Source organism: Epinephelus lanceolatus, chromosome 7 (assembly GCF_041903045.1).
Source record: "Epinephelus lanceolatus isolate andai-2023 chromosome 7, ASM4190304v1, whole genome shotgun sequence".
Lineage (NCBI taxonomy): Eukaryota > Metazoa > Chordata > Actinopteri > Perciformes > Serranidae > Epinephelus > Epinephelus lanceolatus.
The window spans coordinates 15,472,755-15,500,167 of record NC_135740.1 but is presented as its reverse complement, the minus strand read 5'-3'; the positions used below and the strand labels follow the sequence as shown (position 1 = coordinate 15,500,167).

Below are 27,413 nucleotides of genomic sequence, written 5' to 3'. Positions count from 1 at the left end.
CCCAGGTCGTCGAAACAACAAACCGAACTACGGAGCAAGCGGGGTGAGAGAACGTCCGAAACCGCCTCTGACCGCGACTTTTAAACTCTTTTTACAGAATTGTAGCGGGATTCAGACGGAGGGCGCACACGAATAGTAAAAGTTACGGTTCTGCCGGGACTACATTTCACAACAAGGTAAGTTAGCTGTAAAATGGCGGAGAGCTATCTGGAAGTTAGTTGATTTGTATTTTGCTAGCCGTCTCGCTAGCCATGCTAGCTCTAGATGAGCCCAGAGCGCGGATGTCTGCCTGAACCAAGTCGCTCCGCTAGCTCGCGGTATATGGCTACTTCGGTTGTTAGCAAGCTAACGAACTGGATTTCGGGCTCACTTACGCGGAATATTTAGTTCGTAGCCAAAAGAAGCGTTTTGTTGTTTCAAGCAACTTAGTTGGACTTTATATATTTGTAAACAAAGTGATTGTTGCTTATGCAATACGGTACTGGAACTCCCGAGGCAAGATGGAGGACGCAAGGACGTGATGTTTTTTTAGGTAACGTTAGCACTAGCTGTTAGCATAGCTCACCAGTGGTAGTTAATATCAGCTCCTTAATCGCAACGTATCTGCTCATTGCCATTTGCTTTATCTTAGAGTCAACACTGAACACAACTGGTGTGTAGACAGAAGGCAGTTATTGTCCTCGGAAACACCAGGGACAAGCGTTATTGTGTACTAGCCAATATTAGCATGCGCTAGTACAGTAGGGCTTGCGTTGTTTTGTTATTATGGTCCAACAACGATAGCGCTAATAAACGCGGGTATGTCCTCGATATCTACCGAAAATGCACGGTGCAAGTCTGTCGCCATTCCTGCTCAGCAAATCACAGTTTGTTCGCACGGAGTAGTGCATGCTTACTGGATCAAATTTCAACTAGCTGACGCTGGGGAAAAGACCCCAAAAACCCCTCGCTTACTCGCGTTAGCTTGTGGCGCTAGCACTAGCAGCGCACCGGTGTCAATTTTGACAGGAGCCGACGAAGAGCGTGGCCGCGTCGGCGTTGTTGGAGGGAACTGAGTCGGTAGCTTCTGGCGTGGTTGACTTGCAACAATCCACACTGTTGGGATTCACAATTTCGTTTCATGTAGGATCGTCTAGTCTCGACTTGCAGCGCTGAGTTTATGAGGTACACTGACCGATTTGGCGCCACTTTTTCAGTCTACACCCATAGAATCCCGTCGTCTTGTTATGCAGTAAGTTATCCCCTCACTATCAAGGAAATAGATGTGTTAACACGTTTTTAATTCAGAAAATACTTCAGTTAAGTTAAAACTCACAAAGTTGTAACCACCTTATACACGGTGCTGAGGTTGCACGGCTCTACGTTGACTGTGTTTTGACGGTGTGGGGAATTTTACGTCGATCATTGTATATTCATAACATTTATGCTGGGTAAGATCCCCCAGTGTGACATATGTGGACCATCATGTGCAGCATACTGTGAAAGAATACCGTGAATAATGTTAAGATCCGAGAACAAATTAAAATTTCATTGGAAGTTTACTCACTACTCATAAATGCTATTGTAATTCAAGAGTAAGAATGACACACTTCCATGTCATTACTGTGTGTACTGGGGCAGAGAGACACACATATTGCAGCCAGAGTGGGTATATGATGGGTGGAGTTGAAGTTTACCTTTTCATGACTGATCAGTTGTCCCTGGAGTGCTTTTATTGCTTTCCCTGACTCCTAAAGAGGTATTTACATTTGTTTCCGAAATATAAAATGCACAAAAACCCTCCTCTAGAAAGTTACCTCTGCTCTCCCCTTTGATGTATGTGCCTCTAATTTACACTTCTCAGCCATGCAATAGTTTTCTGTGGCCTGCAGTATCTTGTTGATGTTGATACTGTGTTTTGATTGGTTGAGATATGTATGGGGCGGATAGGGCAGTGCCATATTTGGCCATTGAGGAAGACACTCCAGTGTTCCTTGCATGACGTCGGTAAACCGAGGGGAGCAGAGAAAGAGAGGGAGCCAATGGCTAGACAGCTGAGTGTGACAGGAGCATTAGTGTCCGCCTACTGTTACCATGTGAAACCGTTTTTTTTTCCTCTGAACAGCATCAAAGAAACATTTGCTCACTACTGAGGATGTGATTTCTGTGAACATACACATGCTTGATTTTTGTCTTTGTGGCGTTTATTGCCTGTGCTGTGTTGAAATGGGAAACAAGTGTGCATGTACCTCTCTAAATTACTCTTGTGTCACATTCTAGGTCGAATGCAACCTCTCCTATCTGGTATTTTCTGAGGATCTCAAGCCAGTCATAAGTTGAAGTTATCCAGAAGATGTTACAGAAATGATAGCAGCACCAGAAATACCATCAGAGTACTCCTATACTCAGTAAGTGCTTGCCTCCACCTTTAATTTGCTTTTAAAGGTAAGGTTGATATGAGTTTTCAATCTAATATTTTCTTGTGTCTAACAGGGATACAGACACCCGATTCTCTTCAGACACAGACTTCTCTGAGGATCTCGATGGAAGGAGTGCAGCCTCAGCTAAAGGAAAGGTATAGAAAGCACAAATGGCTCTCTGCCCTTGGCCTAGATCAGGACACCCTGGTCAAATAACACAGTATTGCATCAATTTGTCATGGATATTTGTGTCAAGTGGGTAAAATTAGCTTTATCTTCTCGTAATCTCTGCAATTGTTCTCACCCTTTCTTAATTCCTTATGGTTTTGTGTTCTTTTCCAGGGTGGAAAGAAGGGGAAGAAGGCAGCAGGGGAGAAAGGCAAAGGAGGGAAGGGAGCAGGCCGGATAAATGGCCACCATCAGGAAAATGGCATGGAAAACATGATGCTGTTTGAGGTGGTGAAGCTGGGCAGGAGTGCAATGCAGGTATGAATGGAAAGATATTTGAGATCGCCACACTGTATAAATCTTTTTCTTCGGTCACATGAAGAATCTAATGTTTTTTGATTGATTTCTGATTTTTAATTTTTGTCTGTCCCTGTTTTCCTGCAGTCTGTCGTTGATGACTGGATTGAGTCTTACAAACATGACAGAGATGTTGCGCTACTAGATCTCATCAATTTCTTCATTCAGTGCTCAGGATGTAAAGGTATGTGTGTTTGTTCAAGTTGTCCTATTTCATGTTCAGCCCATTTCGGACATTGAGGAAAACATTTTAAACTTTATGTCTTATACAACCACTCAGACACATCTGGTACTGTCATCTCGCTGAGTTGGTTTACCTGACTGTTCAGTAAATTGTCTTCTGTCTAACCTCTTGTGTTTTATCAGGTGTGGTCAGTGGAGAAATGTTCCGCAACATGCAGAACTCTGAGATCATCCGACGAATGACGGAGGAATTTGATGAGGTAACTTCACTTATTCCAGTATAATCCTTACCATATTTACCACAAACACAAAGATTAAATATCAAATGTATAAATTATTTTATTTGCAGGGGACAATAAATTAAATAAATTTGCTGCTTTTTTGCAGGATAGAGATTTCAAACTTGTGTTTTGTCACTGCATTTATTGACGTTCATCCCTCTGTGGCATTTGTAGGACAGCGGTGACTACCCTCTAACCATAGCAGGGCCCCAGTGGAAAAAGTTCAAATCAAGCTTTTGTGAATTCATTGCGGTGCTAGTGCGCCAGTGTCAATACAGTATCATCTATGATGAGTACATGATGGACACAGTCATCTCCCTTCTCACCGGACTATCGGACTCTCAAGTCCGAGCCTTCAGACACACCTCAACACTGGCAGGTAAAGTGAACTCTGTGTGTGTGTGTGTGTGTGTGTGTGTGTGTGTGTGTGTGTGTGTGTGTGTGTGTGTGTGTGCGTGCGCACGCACGCATGCATGCAAGGATAGAATGAATATAACTACTGATACAGCCACTAAACACTCATGGCCCACACAAACACACACACAGGTGTTTTCCCTTATTTTGTCTAACTAGACCTACACCTTTATCATTTGCAGTACTTGTGTACAAAACACAATCTGCGTAGGTGGATTTATCTGCTGAAATGTAGCGCCAGATGCACCCAGTGGGAGCTATACATGTGCTCTACAGCATCCAGAGGCATGCTGAACATATGGACAATATCATTTTTTACAGACACATTATACATTTTGTTAGAATAATTGAGCTGGTGGCTGTTACAAACACAAGATATTCATGTATTCTGTCCAAGAAACCATCTTCGTCCTTACCTGTCAGTGTACAACTGTAACATGCTTTTGTTGTGTTTATGTTCTGGTGTTGGCATCCAGGTTGGAGTAGGTCAGTTGCTGCAGAGCTATTTTAGATTGTCCACTCTGTAATGATGATTTCTTACTGTGCTTGAGGCAGTGTAAAGTGTACACTGGATGCAGCTAAAAGCAGAACAGTTTGTATTGTTATGTTTATGGTGTTTGTTTACCTTGTATTATTTACAACACAGTCCTATCAAAGGTCATAATAGTTGAAAGAGGATAACAAAGAAAGAAACATATTTTAGATAGTAGTCATTTCTTATTTCCTAGATTTCCTCTGCCTTTAAAGACAGCTTGGTTACCTACAGATAACATTTTGTCCAGGGGTTGGTTCATGCAAATCCGTGTCACTATAGACAAACACAAAGTGTCAGGTCAGGTAAACTCACACATTTGGTGCAGTAAGCCAAATATTTGGTACTACATGAAAGAATTTAGCATGGATTCTTCTGATTTCTTGGTCACTTGTGTGTTTGGCAGCCATGAAGCTGATGACAGCCCTGGTGAATGTAGCTCTGAACCTGAGCATCAACATGGACAACACCCAGCGCCAGTATGAGGCAGAGAGGAATAAGATGGTGGCCAAAAGGGCTAACGACAGGCTGGAGCTGCTTCTGCAGAAACGCAAAGAGGTAAGGGTGGCCACATGACAATGTGTTTTAAAATACCCTTTTCCTAAGCACATACCTTTATGTATTTAGACATACACACTGAGATGATTCACATTCTAACTGGATCAGCATATGCTAGCCAGGTGCAGTGGTTTAGTGGTAACTTTGGCAGAAAGTCACAACAGCAGACTCCGTATGGCGTGTGCAGTCACTGTGATATGTATGCACTGCTCTTTGTTTACATAATATAAATGCCAGTACAAGGTTGTGGGAAACGATGGATCTCACTGTTACTAGTTTTACAGCTGAGAGGTTTTTCCTCCACTGCTGGATACAGAGCGTCAGAAATAACCCTTCTAAATGCACCCTCCCTCCCCCTTTTTCTGTCAGACAAAGTAACCTGCAAGCAGGACAGTGTTCATTGACTGCAGGTCTATAATTGTGGGCAGAATTAAATGTCAGCAGTCATTGTCAATTTACAAAAACCTTAAAAATGTTATGCACAATATAAATCTCTGTCATAGATCATGGAGTGATAATCTAATCAAAATATCACTCACCCCCCATGGCAGCTTTTCATTTTGAACTCTATTCATAAAAATAATTTGAGCCAGAATTCAGTGAGAACTACAACTGACATCAAAACTGGTAAAAATTTAAACATGGCCCAGCGTGCAGGTTACATCTTCCCACGGCATTTTATTAGACAAATCAGAAAAGACACCTTCACGCAGCCCCCGTGCAACCTCGCTAACCAGTCAGGGTAATTTTTTGAAGAACAAAGAATTGTGAATTAGTCTAGCCCGTGAACATAAATCAGTTCCATTTTTAGAACTGCAACACTTCTCTAGGTGATGGCCCCACAGTGACTGCGTTAGTGCTGAGTGTTATTCAGCTAGAAATGTCCATTTATTAGGTTATATAACAGCAGGTCCCACTGGGCATCCATCTGTTAGTTCACTGTGCAGCCACACCACAGCATGACAGCACGGTTGGCTGTCACATATGTCTTACGTTAACAATGCCTTCTGGTCACCTTACTGTAGCATTCTAGTCAGTAAGGCTTTATGTTCGACCAAATGAATTTGCTCACATGCTCTGTTCTGCTCTTACTTTCAGCTTCAAGAAAATCAGGACGAGATTGAAAATATGATGAATGCAATATTCAAAGGAGTGTTTGTCCACCGATATCGGTACGGCTTTACGTGATGCAAATTATTATGACAAGATTTTGACTGATTCTGGTTGTTCATGCTGTGTTAGAAAACTTCTTGTACTCTGTTTAACAAATAATTACGTAATGTTTTCACAGTGATTCGATAGCAGAAATCAGGGCAATCTGTATAGAAGAGATTGGAGTGTGGATGAAACTCTATAGCGATGCCTTCCTCAACGACAGCTATCTGAAGTATGTGGGATGGACAATGCATGACAAGGTGGGTAACTGAAATGAAAGTTGGGATCTTGCAGTGTACTGCTCTGGAAGGGTCAGCAACAAAACGTCTTTTAGCCACCTAAAAAAGTCCCACCTATAAACAGAAGTTACACATTAACACAAACTAACTAACTGATCAAGGCAGCTGTAGACCAGCAGCTCCTGTATTTAGCGAGCTAAAATTACAGTTTTGTTAATGGAATTTGGTGGCTTTGATGAGAGCATAGATGGGGAGCTAAAGCTGTTAACTTCTCTGTCAGAGAGGGCTGTCTGGTGGCAACGTAAAGCGTTGAAAAAATTCTAAATACAGTGTACACTTCAACTGATACAAGTTTTTAAGGTGGGATTTGTTTAAGGTGACAAAAATAGGTTGTGCAGCTACCCCTGTCCAAATCTGTACATTGCTTAGCTTCCCAGACAGTGCTCCTGCCTGCTTCTCCAAATAGGGGCCATACAAACTGCCATCTACTGGTATTAATACACTCATTATGGATAAGTACCGTATGCAATAAGTGAAAACACCTGTGTGGGTTTGCAGGTCTGTTCAAGGTACAGTCAGTGACTTAATTGTGAACTAAGCATAGCCACACGAATTCAGAACACAGGACTGAAACCTGCTGTTACTTCAGCATAGATGTACAGGTCTAAAAGGCAATCAAAAATAGAAACAAGCGTGTGTTACTTATTCAGGTTTTCCAGTGTTCAAGGTTGATTTTATTTCAGCTGTTTTTTGTAAACACAGGAGAAAACACGCAAAATGCACCACATGACTGACTGTTGTCTGATTCTCTATTCCAGCAAGGAGAGGTACGTCTGAAGTGTCTGACAGCTCTGCAGGGTCTCTACTACAACAGAGAACTCAATGCAAGACTGGAACTCTTCACCAGTCGCTTCAAGGTCAGCACCACCTGCTGGACAATTTCAGCACAACAGCTCCAACTTTATTGTACATACAGCAACAGACACTGGCCTGTGCTCTGTGGAGTTTTGCAATTGAACTGACAGACTTTCAAATGAAGCCAAATAACTAATAAATCTGTCACCTCTCTTTTTGCATAGGACCGTATTGTCTCCATGACTCTTGACAAAGAGTACGATGTTGCAGTACAAGCAATTAAGCTTCTCACTCTAGTCTTGAAGTAAGTGCCTGTGTGGTTGACTGTGTTTCATTAGTAATGTTGTGTTCTCAACTTCCACGTTTTGTCTATTAATGGGGGGTGGTCTGCTTGTGAACTGCATGCTCTTGCACACACTATGTTTCATACATGTGTGCTACTGACAACTACTTTGGAACTTAAGTTGACTGTCTTTTTGTGTGTGTCTCTGCAGTAGTACGGATGAGGTGTTGACCCCTGAGGACTGTGAGAGTGTCTATCACTTGGTCTACTCAGCACACAGGCCCGTCGCCATTGCAGCTGGAGAATTCCTCTTTAAGAAGTATGTCAGACATAATTCAAACTTATCAATGAACAGGATTCAAATCCCTGTTTGTCACTGAATATAGAATGAGTTCAGGAAACCTAATGTAGAGGCAGATTTACCACATTTCAGTGGGAATTTAAGGAGTAACTTCACTTCTGAAAATCTAGTCTTTGCTGACCTCCAGTGGTTGAACTTTTCACCTTGCTGCAGTGAAATAGAGGTGGACTCCAGGACCTGGTGACATCCCTGTTGGGTGTAGTTACAGGTTCAGTGGAGCACACATACTTGTCAGTGATGCAGGTTGTGGTCAGAGGTAAAACTTTGAACCCGCAAGGGCTGCAGGCTTCTCCAAAAACAAAATAAAAACACTTTGTGACAACACAAAATGAATCTCCCTCAATCATAACTTCTTACACACTAGAGATGTGTGACAGTGTATGCATCTGCAGAGACTTTGCCCTCAGCCTGTATTTTCTTACTTTCTTTTTATTTTTGCTGTGTCTGTGACGTTCCTGGGCACAGCGCGCAGGTGAGGTCAGAACTTTATTAAAAGGTAGTGACCAGGTGCCAGACCTTAAGCAGCATGCATCCAAGAAGAGGCTACATGAGGCGAAACATGTTGATGCTGTGTACAAATAGCTGACAATCCTGAACAGTGTACCTTGAAGATACTCCGTAAATTCCAATTGTCAACATTGTTTGGTTGCTCATTGATCGCTTTTATTTTACAAGTCAGTCACCAGCTTAGTTTAGGAGTTTTAATTTCGGCCCCCTGCTGCTTCTAAGAAATGCAGTTGGTGGATTATGTGGGTGTTGCTTTTGTGTAATACCTAACTAATGATTCATATTTTCAAAGATTGTTCAGCCAGCGAGAACCAGAGGAGGAGGGTGCCCCCAAGAGGAGAGGCAGACAAAGCCCCAACGCCAACCTCATTAAGACCACTGTCTTCTTCTTCCTGGAGAGTGAGGTAAATCATCAGGCTATTTTCCTTTACTGTCACACATAGGCTATAGTTGGTCTTGTTGACTGTATATTAGTAATTGATCAAAGTGTCCCTAAATTATGTGAACATTTCTCTCTTTAGCTCCATGAGCATGCAGCCTACCTAGTGGACTCTCTCTGGGAATGTGGTGCAGAGCTACTGAAGGACTGGGAGTGTATGATCAGCTTACTGCTAGATGACCCATTGCCAGGAGAGGAATGTATGGCACTTTTTTTTTTTTTTTTTTTTTTTGCAGTCCTGCATTGCTGTATGGTTCAGAGCACAAATACAATACAGATCATGCTGATTCCTTTGTGTTTTATGCAGCTCTCACAGACAGACAAGAGACAGCCTTGATTGAAATCATGCTGTGCACTGTACGCCAGGCTTCTGAATGCCACCCACCTGTTGGAAGAGGCACAGGGAAGAGGGTAAGAGCGGCTAACACATTTTAAAAGATCATTCAGTTTTTTTTCTAAGGCAGGCCTGGCTGTCCTCGGATTGCCATGATGACAATTGTGTTGCACATTGATCAGTTACTTAACTTTAGAGCTGGGTCAGTGCACACTGAGCCCAAAGACACTTCAAACATGTCCTTTTTAACTCCACTTGCTGTGTTCACATCTTGAAATAACTGTGATCCATCCATTATAAATGTTAGTAGTGTATTTGATAGTTTGTCAACCTTTGCTGTCTTCTTTGCTTTGTCTGACAGCTGTGTTTAAGACATTGTGAAGATAAAGGGATTGTTTTCTACGCATGGCTGGTTGTATTTGTGGGAGTGTATTAGAGTTTGATGTTTGGATTTGGTTGATATTGGTGAATGGACTGCAATGTTTTGTGCTTGTATTGAAACACTTGGGGAATTTACGATGTCAGGTTTGAGATAGCAGAACCTGCAAAACATTTCCACATAGTTTGCTGGTTATTACCAATAGAAGGTTGACGTGTAGCTATTTCTCGTCTGGATTGTTGCATTTATCAAATCTGACATTTAAGTGTAGTAGTGCAGAATAGACACTTTATCTTACTGGATTGAACTGCAGGAACTTGCTTTACTCTGTAAATGTGTATTTGAAATCAGGTTTTCTTTTAAATAACAGGGCAAGTTTGAAGTTTGGTGGCATGGCAGTGCTGTGGTTAGTATTGTTGCGTCACAGCAAGAGGCTTCCTGGTTCGAATCAGGGGTTGGGGAGCCCTTGTGTTCGGAGTTTGTATGTTCTCTCCGTGTCAGTGTGGGTTTTCTCCAGTGCTCCAGCTTCCTTCTATGTATGCTAGGTTAATTGGTGACTCTAAATGGGCCGTAGGTGTGAATGTGAGCATGAATAGTTGTCTGTCTCTATGTGCCAGCCCACCTGCGGCGCCTAACAGGATAAGCGGTCACAGAAAATGAATGAATTAAGTTTGAATGATGCTTAAAGACTGGTTCTTGGTTTTACACAGTAAAGCTAGTGGATGGGTAAGCATAACAGAGTAAAATGTAGACCTTTTGCATACATGAATGTTAAATAGTTGTGAAGATAAGTATCTAACTTGCTTCTTCTGTGACCAGGTGATGACTGCTAAAGAGAAGAAGACTCAGCTGGATGACAGGACCAGAATGACAGAGTTGTTTGCTGTGGCTTTGCCCCCTCTACTGGCCAAGGTTTGTTATATCCATTTTATGTTCTCAACAAGCACTCCTCTGAGTGGCTGCTAACTTTATGTGTATTGATCACTACGAACATACCCTTATGTTGAATGTTTTTTGCTCTACAGTACGCCGTGGATTCAGAGAAGGTGACTAACTTGTTGCAGCTGCCTCAGTTCTTTGACCTGGAAATTTATACCACAGGACGTCTAGAGAAGGTAAGAAATTTGTGGTACACAACACAAGTCAAATAAGGAAATATTGATTAGTTTTAATTTTAACAGAAAGATAAAGTAGTTTGTCTTCCTTATTGACTGCTCTCAAACTTGATCTCTCTCTCTCTCTCTCTCTCTCTCTCTCTCTCTCTCTCTCTCCCCCTCCCTCCCTCTCTCTCTCTCTCTCTCTCCCTCTCCCAGCACCTGGAATCCCTGCTGCGTCAAATCAGGGAAATTGTGGAGAAGCACACAGACACTGAAGTTTTGGAGGCCTGCTCCAAAACTTACCATGCCCTCTGCAATGAGGAATTCACAATCTTTAACAGGGTGGACATTGCCCGCTCCCAGCTGCTGGATGAGCTGGTGGACAAGTTCAACAGGCTACTGGAGGATTTTCTACAAGAGGTAGGAGTGACAGGATGCGACACTCTTAAACATGCATGTTGTTTATATGTATTGATGTTTTGGTAAAGTGGGCCTAATCTTATTACATTCTAATACTCTACCACTTAATATTATCACTGCCATGTTTCTAAGGCCTTTTTTGTGTCTTGTATAAGCACTCAAATTGTCACTTTAAATTCAAAGTTCGGTTCACCTGCAAATATGACTTCTAGTTTCAAACTGTAATGAATTAATATAATTTCCAAAGTTGATCATCAGTTGATGCATTGTCTCTTAAGTGTCTGTATTTGGCTATATTTTTCTGAATAAGCAGAACATTCATTGTCAGGGATGACATACTGTAAATGTGAAACAGTTTGAGTAGACCTTTCCAAATTGTCTGTGAAGAAGCTCATCAGATTTATTTCAATTTTATCTGAGAATCTGAAACTTGCATTTGAATCCATTCGAGATGGCTGAGTGTTTATCAGATGAATAAACGTCTTGTCTCCATAAAATTTAATACCGTTGCAAAATGTCTCTTTCCAGGGTGAAGATGCAGATGAAGATGATGCTTATCAGGTTTTGTCAACTCTAAAGAGGATCACAGCTTTTCACAAGTATGAAATTTATTCTTTCTGGAGTACCCGTTTCCTCATACGTGTCCCCCTTTCACGTTTCCTGTGCCCTCGACAGTTAGAACAGTAGTTTACCTGTCATTCTGTCTTGATGTATCTGATACTGACTGAGACTCTCAAATCTGTTGCAGTGCACATGACCTGTCGGGGTGGGACCTGTTTACCAGCAACTTCAAGCTTCTCAACACAGGCATCGAGAATGGAGACATGCCAGAGCAGGTTATTAAATACACACAAGTGAAATTATATGATACAACAAATTGTCAACTTTTGTGAGTAGTAATGAATGTTAACCCATCTTCTTCTGGTGAGCAGATCGTCATCCACTCGCTGCAGTGTACCCACTACGTGATCCTGTGGCACCTCGCCAAGATATCTGAGGGCAGCTCCAGGAAGGTGAGGTCTCCTGAAGTCAAATTCGTTGTCCATGACGTTTTGTTTTGTTTTTTTTTGTTTGTTTTTTTTAAGAAAATTGGATAGTTCTTAGTGTAATGTTTAAAAAAAAAAACACCTGTTTTGTTTTTTCTAAACAGGATGACATGGTGACACTGAGGAAGCAGATGAGGGCATTCTGTATGATGTGTCAGCGCTACCTCACCAATGTCAACACAGCCGTCAAAGAACAGGTGACAGACACATGCACAATAAATCGACATGAGTGGCACCAGTAGTTTTAAAGTTTGCTTGAAGGCCCAGACACACCAAACTGGCATGAAAAAGCTAGCAACAGTAAAGGCTTACTGTTGCATAGCCTCACATTGCCTTTGTCTGGGCAAGAAAGTTGTACTTGAACACACCGCATAGACAACAGCCAGCTAGCACGTTTGTTCTGCACCTGTGAGAGAGGAAATAACTCTCCATGCCAGTGAGTTGCGGTAGACTGTATTTGTCGTTCAAAAAAGGAAACCAGAAGACCTAGGACTGCAGATATAAAAGAACGTAATGATACATTTTTACGCCACTCTTGCTCAGCACAGTTGTTCTTTTGTTGTGAAAGTATTAGCGTTTTGGAACAATCAGATAAGATGAAAATGAAAAATGAGAAAAGCCCTCTTGTGTGCCCTTTTGCCTTTGGTTGTTTGCATTCTTTCCTCTCTACCGTTTCTCTTGTCGTGCACTGATTAGCTTAAGCAGAACAGCCAATCTGAGTGATTCTCTCGCACGTTGGCTCCACCGCCAATTCTTCATGCCCAATCGGCCAAAAAGCTGCCGACTAGTGCCGACAGTTTGGGACACATTGCAAAAACTAGGGCCACAGATGCTCACCAACGACCCAATGGCGGATAATTGACCGTCGGGCTGGTGTATCAGGGCTTTAAAGTAAAGCAAGAGAAGGACATTTAGTATAAAATCAACAATCAACAATTGGGCAAGGTGATAAGATCTTTTAAGTCGTCAGAGGTGGTTTAGCTGCCATTCATTGTATCTACAGTGGATGTTTTGACCACGCAGTGCTAGTAAGAAGGGTAGCATTGCATGAACAAGTGACTTCAGTACATATCCTCGATGCCTTGTTCACATGTGATGAAAAGGTCTTTGATAAAACTCGTCACAAAGCCATCTGTGCCTCACAGCTGATGGAAAATTTTCACAATTTGATAATGTGCCCTGCAGAATTATATTCCGAAACCTTGTTTAAAACCTCATTATCAAGGAGTCCTTTTGTGTTGGACTTATGCACACTGAGTTTGAACTTTTTGTCCTTTCGTCCCCTCTCTCCTTCTTTCCACAGGCATTCACCATCCTGTGTGATCTCCTGCTCATCTTCAGCCACCAGATGGTGTCCGGAGGCAGGGAACACCTGGAGCCTCTGGTCTATTCCCCAGAGGACTCGCTGCAGTCTGAACTGCTCTCCTTCATCTTGAACCATGTCTTCATAGACCAGGACGATGACACAAATAGCACAGGTACAAATGCAAATATTCTGTTCTAGCAGCTCATTTACTTTCTGCTCTGCTCCAACAGGCAAGGAGAGCAGAAAGTAAAGGGACATTTTTTTCAAATTGGCCAATGTGCAGCTTTTGGAACTGCTTCATTTTCCCCCCCAATTACCTCAGATGGGCAACAGGACGATGAGGCAGTAAAGATTGAAGCTCTGCACAAGAGGAGAAACCTCCTTGCTGCCTACTGCAAGCTGATCATCTACTGTGTGGTAGAAATGAGGACTGGAGCCGACATCTTTAAACAGTACATGAGGGTAAGTTCAACCTTTATCATTTGAACAGTGGTGTTGTACAGTATAGCCATCAAGTGAGCATCTTTGGACATTACTGCTGTTGCAGGAATTTATGCATTTTGTCTTACGGGTGTTTAAATCAGTAGTTAAATCATAATATGATTGATGTTTTTTTGTACAACAATATGACATTTGTGGATATCACAAAGTTGGTCATAAAAACAGTTTGATTCGATTCAATTTGGGGGTCTGCTATCGATATGAGATGTTATATGCCCATTTAGCACAATCAATTAGAGAAGAAGCTGCCACCCCCTTCTTTTTTGCTTGCCGTAAAATGGGGGAAAAAAACATAAATAATTGTAATTAATTGCAAACGGTTAAGTGTACTTTAAATTGACTACACTCATACACATAAAACACAGCTAACCAACAACAACATTTAAGAATAGTATAAAATTCGGCTCAAATATAATTGTCGAGTTCATAAACAAAACAATAGTTTTTTGCATCATTAGTAGTTTACGCATTTTTACGCTGCATAAATTAGCCCAGATAACAGACTTTTCCTCCAATCACAGCCTAACAAGTCACATGTATTGTTTATACTTTCTCTCACTGGAAAGTCACTGCATCATCTGACAGAGCAGCACAGTTAGATTTCAGCAGTCATGGATGTTTTTTCATTCTGACATTGTTGAAACAGAGCCGCTAATATTGCCGTAGTGAGAGACTAGAGTGAGATGCCCTATCAGGTTTGTTGTGTTTCCTATTTTATCTTGTACCAGCATTGGTTGCGTGTAGTACGTGTTTAACTGTTTGCCTGTCTTTTCTACAAAATCCAAAACATTTCCACACTGCTGGTTTATTCCTGAAAGGGGGAGTAAATATCCTCATCATCTGTTTCATCATCTGTATCCTCATCACCCGTCTCCACCAAACACTTTTGGTATGGTACCTTTGGAACCACAAGTAAACCTTCTCACATGGTACCTAGACCCTACGTCTGTTTGGCATTTCCCCACAAACATTTCTCTTGAATTTGGGTGGGGTTTATGTCACTCACAGCTCCATCCAGCACTCGCTGTATTTCCTCCCCAGCAATGACACAAAGGGAAGTCTGCACCTTTATCGCCCACAGAATGGGGTTGCACACCGACATTTTCCAAACAAAAAAGAACAGGCTGGAGTGACAGTCTGTCTTGATTGGATATTTGAAAATAGTGGGTTTGTGCATTTGGTCCCTCTCAGGCAAGTGCAGGGATTTAGTCGGGCCCACAGGAACAACACTGCGCAATGGTGAGGATTAAAATATATGCAGTTTACATAATCTTGTTGAAATAATACATATTTTTAAACCCTTGAAGGTCCACTCATTAGTAAGGGTTTATGTCATCCATGCTGTAAAGATACTCAATCGTTGATCTTTGAGTCAATATTGTGATCCAGAAATGGGTCGTTACAACCCTACTTACCACTAAGCAGTCAGCTCATGCATACAGAGATTATTCTTCTTGTGCCAATATGTTTTGTCCTTCTTTGCAGTATTACAATGATTATGGTGACATCATCAAGGAGACTATGAGTAAGACTCGGCAAATCGACAAGATTCAATGTGCCAAGACACTCATCCTCAGTCTACAGCAGGTTAGTTTACACACTTTTGCTTACTCATTAATACAGTCAGTAATGCTTATTGTAAAAATGAGCTTTTGTTCATTTGTCCCATTTTTAGAAGAGATTATTCACCTAATGTTTCACAAATCTCTTCACTCTAGCTGTTCAATGAAATGCTGTCTGAACTGGGTCATGGGTTCGATCGCTCCTCCTCTTCATTCTGTGGGATCAAAGAGCTGGCCCGTCGTTTTTCTCTAACCTTCGGCCTTGACCAAGTCAAAACCAGGGATGCTATTGCTATGCTGCACAAGTAAGGCTTCATTCTGCTCTTGTTGCATTGCATGCCTCTCCTTACATTTTTGGCATTGCATCCAGGAACTGTCATATATGACAAATGACTCCTTGAATACTGTGTTTCCTCTAGCTGTGTTATTGTTTTTCTCTGGATTTTTGAGAGGCTTAAGTAATAAAATGTTGCAGTTTTGCCCATTCCCATGCACTTACGTGTTTTTCTAAGTATAAAAACATCAGGCCGCTCAGACACACATTAGAGAATCAGTGCTGTAAAAACATAACTGGTTTGCTGCTTACTCCCATGTAAGAGACCCATGCATTAATCCAAACAGCTGCACAAGGTGTCTCTGGTGCTCTTAGGCAGCAAAATGTGTGCTCCTAAATTTGTAACAACATTAATTCCTGTTGCTACATCCTCATGTATTTCCCAACAGCAGCGCGTATAAACATTAACTGGTGCGCTGATAAATTAAGAAACTTTTTTAAATGAAGCATGTTGTTTCTTCTCAGCAGTAGTAGAGAATTTAGTGTATAAAAGCACACAATCCCCCAATTGTGCAAATATCCCACTCCCATCACAATGGTTTTGCTTCTCTCATGTGGATTATTATATTATAATCTCAGTCAGGTTCCAGGAAATCCGATGTATGCACATTTGCTATGCTTGCTTGAGTGTCCCCTACACTTGTGCAACATATGGGTGCACTATGTAATGGGATATGCCAGATGTGCGACAGGCGTTTAAGTAATGACAGACGGGCTAAAGATTCAGCTTTGTTTTCCGTCTAGTATTTAGAATGTTATTAACTTACTTCAAATAACTTTCAAAGGGATGTAGCACAACATTAAATTACAGGACAGTGTTACATGACTACTGGGAGTGGTCAAGTGGACAGTGGAACAGACAGCGATGCAGGGTATGCACATGGATGCAACAGAATTTTAGAGCTTGATGCAAAATGCTTAAAATCAGTAGGATATATTCAGAAGGAAGTGAGAATTGAATATATTGATGTGTGTAGTAGTGCACTCAGATTTTGAACACCCTTGGTTTTGGAGACTTGGGGTTTCATTGTAAGAGTTAACGTGTTTTCCTGCCCTGCTGAAAAACACATGCTAAGGGAGAGTCTGTTTGACAAATAGTCAAATTAAAAGTCCTCTAGTATTTGTGCAAAGCCATACCCGAGAGAAGTTTCCATTAAATGAAACAGTGATAAGTGGTTAAGCCAGGCATGCTAGTGTCTAGTGGTTTAAAACAGACTACATTACCGGTGTGTCTGGTTTGAATGAATAAATACATGTCTTTCCTCATCAAATTTTACATTGGTTAAACCGTAGTTTTTGTGAATTTAACTACACAGCTTGCAGCAAGTCGCTCCCTTTTCTCTGCTCACAGTGTGTTATTCTTCCTCTCTGTCTCTGCGCATTTCTTAGGGATGGTATCGAGTTTGCGTTTAAGGATCCTAGTCCCCAGGGAGAAGGAGGCCCTCCCCTTAACCTGGCTTTCTTGGACATCCTCAGCGAGTTTTCCTCCAAGCTTATGAGACAAGACAAGAGGACTGTGTAAGTTTTTTGTTTTTTTTTCTTTCTACGGAGCTGACGGGTGGGAGACTTGAGTGTAACAGGTGTTTCTGACAACTGGTGCAACTGGTGTCTCTGATGCGTGGTTGATGTGAGACTTTTTTTTTTTTTTTTTTTACCCTCCAGTTGGAATGCGCACCTGGTTGTGTATTAAAAAAATGCACAAGTTTGTTCATCTTGTCTATGTGACCTCCTGCTTCTCCTCAGCCACATGTACCTGGAGCGCTTCATGACGTTCCAGATGGCACTGCAGCGAGAGGACTGCTGGCTCCCCCTCATCTCCTACAGGAACTCCCTGCAGGCTGGCGGTGATGACGATACCATGTCGGTGATGAGTGGCTACTCCAGCAGAGGCTCCTCCATCCGCTCCAAGAAGACCAAGCCTCCTGCTGCTACAGCGGGAACTTCGGCAGCCAAGAGGAAGCTGCCAGAAGGTATTGCAAACTAAGGAATCGACAGACTCATTAAAATGGGGTCAATTTGTTTTGTTCACTTCAGAGAAAAACAGGCATCCACTTAAGTTTAATACGGTGCAGTTCAGTCAGCACAGACAGCTGCATAGCTTTGTAGCTTTGTAACAGAACACCTGCATTTTTCTATTATTGACTATGAACATCAATTACAGTAATAGAGAGTACAGTTTAGAGGTTGGCTGATATAATATTTTGGAACAGGAAAAAGACGACTAATCGACTGATATCACCACCCCGTGGAAAATGTCAAACACTGTTGGAAATGAACAGTTTTTGACTTTATTAGAGACTGGATAACTGTTGAACTGAATATAGAAATTAAATTAATAAATTTCTAAATAAATATATAATCTGGAAGTAAACGTTTAACTGATATAAAAAAAATCCAGGTTGGATTGATTTTTATTTCTTGAGTTATTACTTTACCACTTTTCCTCAAATCAACCTGACATCCTCAGGTACGCAGTTACATCATCTTGACTTCCTGTGTGCAGCCGCAGTGCAACGGTGATCAGAGATGGGCAGTATTTCAGTTACTTCTATTTGAAATATATATTTCAGTTACTTTTGAGTATTTTATCTCTGGCATTTGACAGGGCTGAAAAAATGTAATTTAAAACAAGATACTTCAGAGTGGAGCCCTTTTGTATTTTCAAAATACTCAAAATACTTTCTTAATGATTCATAAAGCATAAGAAAACAAGATTAGGTGAAACCCTACTATATGGCTGGATGGAGGGCTTAAATTTGAAACAGGAAGTGGCAGCATTCACTTAGTCATGTACTCACCAGGCCCCCCAGGAGGTGCATCAGGCTTTGAAGCCAATTATTGTTGTGGACTAACGGTGGAATTAGGACTCACAGGTCCATTACACGGTGCCGTGGAGCCTAAAAAGACTTTTTCCCATAGACTTACATTGGGAAGGAGATGTCTGTAAATCGTTGGGTTCATTTTTTTGTGTGTCACAAACACAGCAAAATCAATCGTCCCATTATCAGGATTTAAACCATTCAGTCAGATAACATTTGGAAAGTCTAGAAGAACCAAAAGATTAAATAATTTTATCCCCATTCAGTTTGACAGAGCACTAAGCCAGAAGTAGCCGGCTCGGCCAGCTGAAGTCTCTAGTGCGCTTGCCCAATGATGCAGAAGGAGCACCGATCATCCAGGTTATTTCATACAGCGGAAATAGAGCTTTTTTGGCTTCATGCCCTGTGTGTATCCAGGTCACTGGATACAGTCGCTATAGCGCTGGACCCACTGTTGCCATCCAGCCACAAAATCCATGTAAATCCATGTCAAAATGAGGAGCAATACGCTTAGACACAGTCACACAGCAGAAGGGACCTGCCTTTTCCATAGCTGTACCCACTGATCAGCTCCTTTTTGCTTAACCCTCCCCTCTTCAGCTTCAGGTGGTAATGTGAATCCCCATGTAATTAGTGAAGGCTGTGAATCCATCGGCCACTATTGGAGTCAAGTTCCACCGATAATGATAGTTTGTAAACGTCCTTAATAGAAAATATTGGCCACACTGAAAATAGGTCTTCATGAGAGCCACATACATTATAGCCCAGCACAGCAATGGTGTTACAAAAGCAGAGTTGGAGCTCAGATTAACCCAAATGCGTTCCTACTGGCCTGGCTCAGCCAGCCGAGTTGATGGGCGAGGAGATTAAACAGCAGATGGTGGGAGAGAGTCAGAAGAGTCAAAGTGCTGCTTACCAATCACACACACGTCTCTGTGTTTGCTGAAGATCTGCTCATGACTAAGAATGTGTCTTGAATATTAACTGTAAAAGATGATTCTGTTTACAAGGTATCAAAATGCAGCACCGCATTAGGACAACAGCTGTTTATTAGTTGGCTCACCTCAAACTGAGATTATAATAGGGTCAAAGTCAAATTGGTGTTCTCATGAGTTACCTGTTATTTCCTTGCATCCTGACTTTAGTAAGGTTGTGACCCCTTTTCGTAGTTGCCTTAGTTTTGGATTTCACTGTCAGGATTATTTCTTGCATGCTCCTCTTAACTGTGAATCCTAATCTCCACCCTCTGTGTAAGGGCAGACCTGTGGGTACAGTGAGTGCACGCTCATGTACACCAAGTACTGTACTCCACTTGCTTGTGAATTTCCAAATTTTGAATGTATGAAAACTATGGAAAGCTTTTGTGTTAGTGTAAAAATATTCTTTGGTTTTGTGAAAGTACCGAGTCACAGTCCAAAATTTTCTCACACTTGGTTTTGAAACACAGCATTGTTTATAGTTACGGGACCTGGCAGGAAATTTGATAACTTGGATGAAATGCTGCACTCTCAAAACCAGTGTAATAATAAAACAAGCATGAGCATGTCTGTTGGAAGAGTGTCTAAGGCTTCGGACTTTCTGTTACAGAGGAGAGCAGCAGCAGCGAGGTGTGGCAGCAGAGCATGCAGACCCCAGTCATGTTGCCGTCCCCCCACCTCACCTCCACTGCCATGCGAGACCCTAAGAGGGGCCGTGATGACAGCTTCATGGGGGTCTACCCCCTCCCCCACGACCAGCAGCAGCCCCACCAACACCCACAGCACCATCAACAGACGCCTCAGCACCACCAGACACCCATGGATTACAAGTATGTGTGCCTCACTGTTGCATTCCTGAGGTATAAGAATGCAGCCAGCTCACAGTTAGTTTCAGTGAATACAAGATACTTTTTACAGAGTTTAAATGAAAACAGCTTCACTCTAGAAGATCGAAGTCCTTTTTTTAAGTTTCACTATTTCTTTATGTGATGTGTGAAACAAAGAAACACCTTAGTTGTCCTCCAGACTGCAAAAAACAAATCTCTTCAGATAAACGTTTCACATAAAAGTTGTTGGAACCATCAACAGTTGAGATTTACGTCACCAGTGTTCACTCTTGCTTTTAATTTACGTAGCCTTTAGAAGAACAAGTTCCTTAAGGAGCATAATTAATATGAATAAATCAATCAGTCTTTCAGCTCCACAGTGCACACCATCAAACTTTTTATTGAATACTGTGCCATGGCATATTGTCACACTTGTAAATTCCACAGTGCAGCATTAACTTGCCTCCTCCTTATTTGCTGTGTTGCCCCAGCATTTCAGAAACCGTTTGATGGTCATTTTCTTTTAGTTAATTATCTGTTATTTCCTCATATCCTAATGCATGCCGCCGTAATATTTTATAAATGTGTCTAGGCCCATATCCAGGCCCATCATTCAGTTCAGTGGATCACTTATTCTCTGAGAATGGGATCAGAGGACTGCAGCATGAGCCAAAATACATTAGGACAGGGTTCAATGAAATTTCCCATTTGCGTGCTATTAATTTTGAGGGTAAATGGTTGCAAAATGCATGTACTTAACAGCCTGCCAAGTGTTGGCCTCACTGGGACAGTGACTGATTTGTTTATTTATCCAACCCGACTATTCATAGGCGCCAGGCCTGTGGGCCATCCATATAGTTGTATCTGATATTCTTGTGGTATATCTCGTTAAATCACAGAAGACATGTGAATTAAAAACATTGCTAATTAGTGTGCCCTTGTGCATTCAGCTCCCAAGTGACGTGGATGCTGGCTCAGAGACAGCAAGAGGAGGCACGCCAGCAGCAGGAAAGAGCCATGAACTACGCCAAGCTCAGGACCAATCTGCAGCATGCTATGTAAGACACACATACACACAGTTACACGTGGAGTCGTCAGTGAAAATCTCATTAGAAGTATGTTTCCATAATTGTGTAATGGTTTGTTTTTGCAGTCGTCGCGGCACTGGGCTTATGGAGGAGGACGAAGAGCCGATTGTGGAGGATGTGATGATGTCATCTGAGGGTCGCATGGATGACCTCAATGAAGGCATGGACTTTGACACCATGGACATTGATCTGGTAAGATGCACATTTAACTGAATGAAGTGTGTATCAGTTTGTACTTATGTTTTGATTTTTAAATTGGATTTTGCATATATTTCACATACAAAATAAAGGGCTATCCTAGGGTTTTTCAGATCTCACACCAATCATCATGTGGTTTTCATTCTTGAATGTTGTGACACAAAGGTCCCATATAACAGACCCAGTAAAACCCTCAAAATTTACCTCATGACTAATGGCATTTAATAATAAATAATAATAATAAATCAATTTTATATAGCGCCTTTCAAGAAACCCAAGGTCGCTTTATAATTTCGTCTATACTAATTGTGATCATTTAACAAGTTTTATGTGCTGTAATTGATTGATTACATCTTCTTGTATTTTGTTGCTCCTTCCAGACTTGTCACTGAGTAATCAGTCTGTCTCAGAAGATTAAATTACACAACAAACAGGCATTTTTATATCTTTTTATGCACCTAGTAAAATTGCCATTAGGAGGCAACATTAGTCGCTGTTGTTTCTACAAATATAACATCTGGTCTCAGGACATTGAGGCCAGATGTTACCATCTGGAGACTCACGGTGGTCTGATTATTTTACAGTGGCAATACTGGATTACAATATCAAGCAGCAAGAAACGGTTGCTTAAAATCTAATTTAATACTGAGATATTTAGAGGACAGCAATTTAAAAACCTCAAAACTCTGATTCATCCACAAAGCTCTCAAAAAAGCCCTGAAATTCTCAGTAAGCCTCGTTAGTTCATGACATGCTATCCCCGGCGCCAGCTAAGAACAAACTGCCCAGAGATTCTGCCTGCGTGTCAGGCGGTCAGCAGCACAATCTTGAGTTCATGTGAAAGCACACAAAAACCTTTACTGCCTTAGAAACCAGCGTGGTGGAGATTTGACTGTGAAAACACATTTAATGTGATGTTTTGTTTGTATCATCTATTTTTTTTATCCTTTCTTATTTGACTTGGATTTAAAGACCACGAACCAAGTCATTTGTTATCAATGTTAGTGTAAGCAGATCAAAACTAATCAATTTGAGCATCCCTAGCAAAATACAGCCCTTCTTTTTCCTTTTTTATGGCCAAATACTTCCCAGAATTTGTAAACCCAGTCACAGTTTTTCCATTCACTTTGATTTTTATTAGAGCTTAACTCAACAAGTTAGCTTTTTCATGACTAAGACCACAAAAATGTCCTGATTTCATTACATTCTGGTTACTGGTTTCGCATGCATACTCTGCCTGCATGAGGAATAACCAGCCAGTTATTCTAAGAAAAGACTGATTTGTTAAGCATGCAAAAATCAATAACAGCCACTCGAGTTGCATGTAACATCAAAATGAGCAAAGACAAAAGAGATGATCAAAAAGGATTGTTTGCTGTGGGGAAGGATACATCTGGTTTTTGGTTTTTAAAAAGATGATGAAAGCCTCTGTCGACAGTGCCTCGCAACTGTCTGTACAGCACAAGGCAACATGACTAATTTATTTGACCATTTACCCCAGCACCACAGAACCATGTATGATGAGTGTAAAGCCAGAACTAAATTCTATCCCAGACAAATGTCTATTTTGGATGCTTACGCTAGTGCTGCATTCTATGAGAAAGGCTTCAAATGTCAAGTTGAATCAACCAGAAAATTGAACAACTGCCCTAGTTTCTCTAAATTCACTCCATTCGTTGTGCGCGTGATAAATTCTTTCCAAATTGAGCTGTAGGAGTTGCTGCAAATACCTGCTCAAATTATATCCCCTCTTTTTTGATATTGGACATAACATCACAGTGTTGTTTTTTTTCCCCAGTATCATTCAGCCCTCGTTTTTAGTACAGGCAAAGATGGTTCAAATATACATTGGTTATCTGCCAGAGCAGCTGTTAGAGCAGGAGAAGTTGGTTAAGTATCTGCTCTAAACACATCTTTCTCTTCCAGCCACCCTCTAAGAACCGTCGTGAAAGGTCTGAGCTCAAGCCAGACTACTTTGATCCTGCTTCTATCATGGATGAATCGGTAAGGAGCATCTACACTCTATCACTTCTATTCACCTTGTTTGCCAACTACATTTAGGCTGATGGCGCACAACACATTTATTCTTAGACTGCTGTAATATGCAGTATATATTGCTGTAAACACAGCATACCCCCCGGGGACTGCAGGTGTGTTTGCGTAATGGGCAGCTGGAGAAGCTTTTGAGGCACAGCGAAAGCTGACACAACTTGTGATTTCCGCAAAGTAAACTGAGTTGCACTAAAATTAGCATAACTCTATGGAAGTAAATCAAGAATAGACAGCTTGCAACCAGTCACATTACATGGACCACTTGCAAGCATGCTGTATTTGGGGCACTGAATGAATCTGTGCGAAACATTCAGACAAGTCCAGCTGACCAGCCTGCATACTCTGCAGCCAAATACAACATTTCTTATTGGTTCTAAAGCCACCATTTTTTTTCCTCCTCTGTAAACACGCCAAAATGTATTTATTTTAGTATGGACTGTCAGCCTTAAATTCTTGTTTGAACGTGTCCCAACCTTAAGAAACCTTGGGGATTTGCTTTAGGGCTTGTTCTTACACTGGGCTTTGAAATGTAGGGCTCCTCAAACGCTGCCTCAGTATAGAGCACTGGAAAATGTGTGGGTGTTTCATGTCAACTTTGAATAATTTCATTGTCACAAAAAAAATATCACAGCAAAAAACTGTTTTCGCCATACACGTAGCGTCTTGTTCTATTAATCTTTTCCTAAGCGAAGAAACAACACGCAGCACACTTTGCTGCTCAGCTTTTTGGCACTCGACACAACCTGCTCAAAACAAGTCTGCCTCAGATCCATTTTTTCCGCTCTGAATTATTTCCACACAAAATAAGAAATAATGTGGCTGTAGAGGAGATTCTATTGTAACAGCAGACAGAAAGTCAAATGCACTCAATGCAGTGTGATATCAAAAAATGCTGAAAACACCCAGCAATTGTTACACCACCTTTTTACTGTGAGCTGGCAATGGTCAAAGCGTTGTCACATTTTATTTGATGTCTGACTTTAGACGATGAGGAAAAAGGATTTGTTGGACTGCATTTTAATTTTTAATTATACTGTTTTTGAACTGCTGTAATGATGGAATATTTCAGGTGACTTAAACTGCCTGAAAAATGCGAGGTTGGGCACTAGGTGCTACACTTATACCTGTTCTGTGCCAACTTTCAAGGGTGCGTTGGAAGCTCCTAAGCGCTATATCATAGCCTGCTTACCAGAAATCATGAGTTTGGAGCTGATCTTCTTCCAGCTGTTAAAGTCAGTATTTCACCTAAACTGTCCGTGGGACAGGTATAAAGTTCTCGGAAGCCCTGCGCTTAAGTAATTAACTTCTCCTCATGAACTGATACTTACAGAAGAAAGGGAAGATATCTATCAGCTGTGATTAGTTGCTCCGCTTCGCATGACATGCGGTGCTGCATTCCAAAAGTTGAATTTTGTGTATCTCAGGGCGCAGCTGTCCGGCCATGACAAACACTTTGGAAAGCTTGCGTGCCATGATGGCGTCGCTCATGTCCTTGAGCCCGCCTTCCACACAGCTAAAAGACACAGCATGTGTACAGGCCCTAAGAAGAGCTCCAACTGTTTGCCTTAGTATTAATCTGTCTATGGTGCACCCTTTTAACATCAAAGATGACTTCAGTAACTTTTATCTCAATAATTTGCAGTAGCAAATAGTTGGCAATGTATTAAATTGTTATATACTTAGATCATTATTCATGTAGTTTTCATACTATACATAGTCTGAGGTAAGAGAGGGTAATTATATGTTGTCATTTTAATATCAACTTGTCATATGCCCACCATTTTCTTCCATATGAGTTTTTTTTAACTTGTTATTAATGCTCAATTTTCTTTTTTGTTTTCCTCCAGGTCCTTGGGGTGTCCATGTTTTAAGCTAATATCCAGATGATTTTGACGCTGGGACAACAGAAGAGGCGCTTTGTATTTAAAGAGAATTTTAGATGCGGAAACAGAAGTGTTTTCTGTAAGAAAAAGCAAAAAAACAAAACAAAAAAATCTGGCTTGTACTCCACGTGGACCAATGACAACCCACACTCAGTGTTGCTTGCTCAGAGAGGACATTGTTTCAAATATTTACTTTTATAATCTTGGGTAAGCTCTTCCTGTTCCGAAATAGTGTAACAGGCCACTTCCAAACCTATTAGAGATGAGACATGTCTGAAGAAAAATCCATAATAGCATTTTTCCTCTTTCCTTTTTTTTCTTTTTTTTCTTTTTTTTTTTTTAAACGGGGATGAATTGGTGTGTTTAACTTAAGATACTTTTTTTTGTTTATGTCTAACCCTTTTTACAATTGTAGTAAGTTACCAGGTGTGAAGTAGTAATTTATAAACAGACTGTAGTAGCTTGCTTGTACTGTGTTAGCCAAGTGGATGGAGGTCTTTATGTTTCTGTGCTCTTTTTTTTTTCTCCTCCCTCTCTTTTAAGTTTCTTTTCCCTGTTGTTGGGCCTGATTGGAGGTCCTGATAACCACTGGTGGTTAAGATGGTGAGGTGTCACGTAGATTCAGTCATGATCCCTTTATGCTGTGAAGATTTCCAGAGTCCACTGAATGCTCCACACGTTAAGCAGTAAGTCCTAGAGCTTACCCCAAGATTTGGACCACTCCTTAACTTCCATCTACTAGAGAAATGTGTCCCCCATCCCAACCCACCACCCAGCGTGAGCAGATATTTTCTCCCAGTAGTGCCACTGTGTGGGCTCTGGCAGACAGCAGCTCGGTCAAAGAATTACACATCGTTTTCTCTTAAAATCCAGCAGCATAATGTTGAAATGGGTATCTCTACATTTTAAATAAAAGTTATATATGAATCGGTGCTGATTTTATATATGTGCTTTTGGTTTTCTTATTTTCAACCTTCAGTCACAAAGTTTGAGAAATGTAAGTAAAACTAAAAAAATGAAAGCATGTGAAGCCATGCATCAAGGAAGATTTTTAAATTTGTATTTTTATGTTTTTTTGTTTTGTTTTTTTTTTCTTTTTGTCTTGATAATGTCTTCGGGTTTCTACCTTTTTTCCTACATGTAAATTAGTTTGGATAAAACTAATGAAAGACTTGTGAAATTCAGCTTTAAGGTTTTCTCAACATAAAAAGTCCTGTCACAAAATACTTAAAGATTTCAAATGTTCAAAGTGAAAGGTAGTCATTCAGACAATACTGAAGATGAAAGTTATTCAGCAGCGCTGTGGCAGCTAGACAAAGCTTAGATTTTGACATATATTTGTCACACACAAGTTTTAATGAAATGTTTTGTCTACTGAGGTTTTTATTTTGTAGTCATTCCATGCTTAAGCCTTAAACATGCTTGTGAAGGTCACCTTCTCTCACAGTAATCTTCCATGTCAGAGGATCAGTCATGTTTAAAGGTGGATAATTGGCTTCTTAGAACATGAAACATGAGGTGGTCAGATGTAATGTGATAAAGTAGATGAACAGCCTATATGTGTTTTGCCTAATTATTTTATGTAAGTAAAAAAAGAAAATTCTTTTAAGGAAGAAGTACTGTTTATTGTTTGTTACTTACCACTACATCGGTATAAATTCTTATTAGATCATGTGTATATATACAAAATTTAATTTTTTTCCCCTTCCTTTTGGCCATCTCTGTGTGTGTTTTTTTTTCTGCACTCTTGCCTACACTCTAAGTTGTTGTCTATTATCCCATCCTCTTTCAGTCACTCTGTTTTCTGATTTGTACTTGTCTGGAGACAGTAACTTTTGAATAAAAATCAACACATTTCA

At 40.9% G+C, this 27,413-nt stretch overlaps 1 protein-coding gene across 1 annotated transcript; it reads left to right on the top strand.

Moving 5' to 3' along the window:
- Nucleotides 1-4: 4 nt before the first annotated feature.
- stag2b (STAG2 cohesin complex component b) lies at nucleotides 5-27,413 on the top strand. The gene is made up of 34 exons (XM_033633131.2): nucleotides 5-176; nucleotides 2,260-2,387; nucleotides 2,473-2,554; nucleotides 2,742-2,885; nucleotides 3,012-3,108; nucleotides 3,291-3,367; nucleotides 3,563-3,767; nucleotides 4,741-4,892; nucleotides 5,991-6,064; nucleotides 6,184-6,307; nucleotides 7,105-7,203; nucleotides 7,366-7,445; nucleotides 7,636-7,743; nucleotides 8,585-8,696; nucleotides 8,814-8,931; nucleotides 9,039-9,142; nucleotides 10,264-10,356; nucleotides 10,470-10,559; nucleotides 10,758-10,961; nucleotides 11,490-11,560; nucleotides 11,710-11,797; nucleotides 11,894-11,974; nucleotides 12,112-12,204; nucleotides 13,311-13,485; nucleotides 13,636-13,775; nucleotides 15,300-15,401; nucleotides 15,533-15,681; nucleotides 17,100-17,228; nucleotides 17,454-17,680; nucleotides 20,117-20,336; nucleotides 21,284-21,391; nucleotides 21,487-21,613; nucleotides 23,546-23,623; nucleotides 25,519-27,413. Exons 2-34 carry the CDS (start codon nucleotides 2,344-2,346, stop codon nucleotides 25,540-25,542), a joined length of 3,819 nt encoding a protein of 1,272 aa, XP_033489022.1. The 5' UTR covers nucleotides 5-176; nucleotides 2,260-2,343; the 3' UTR covers nucleotides 25,543-27,413.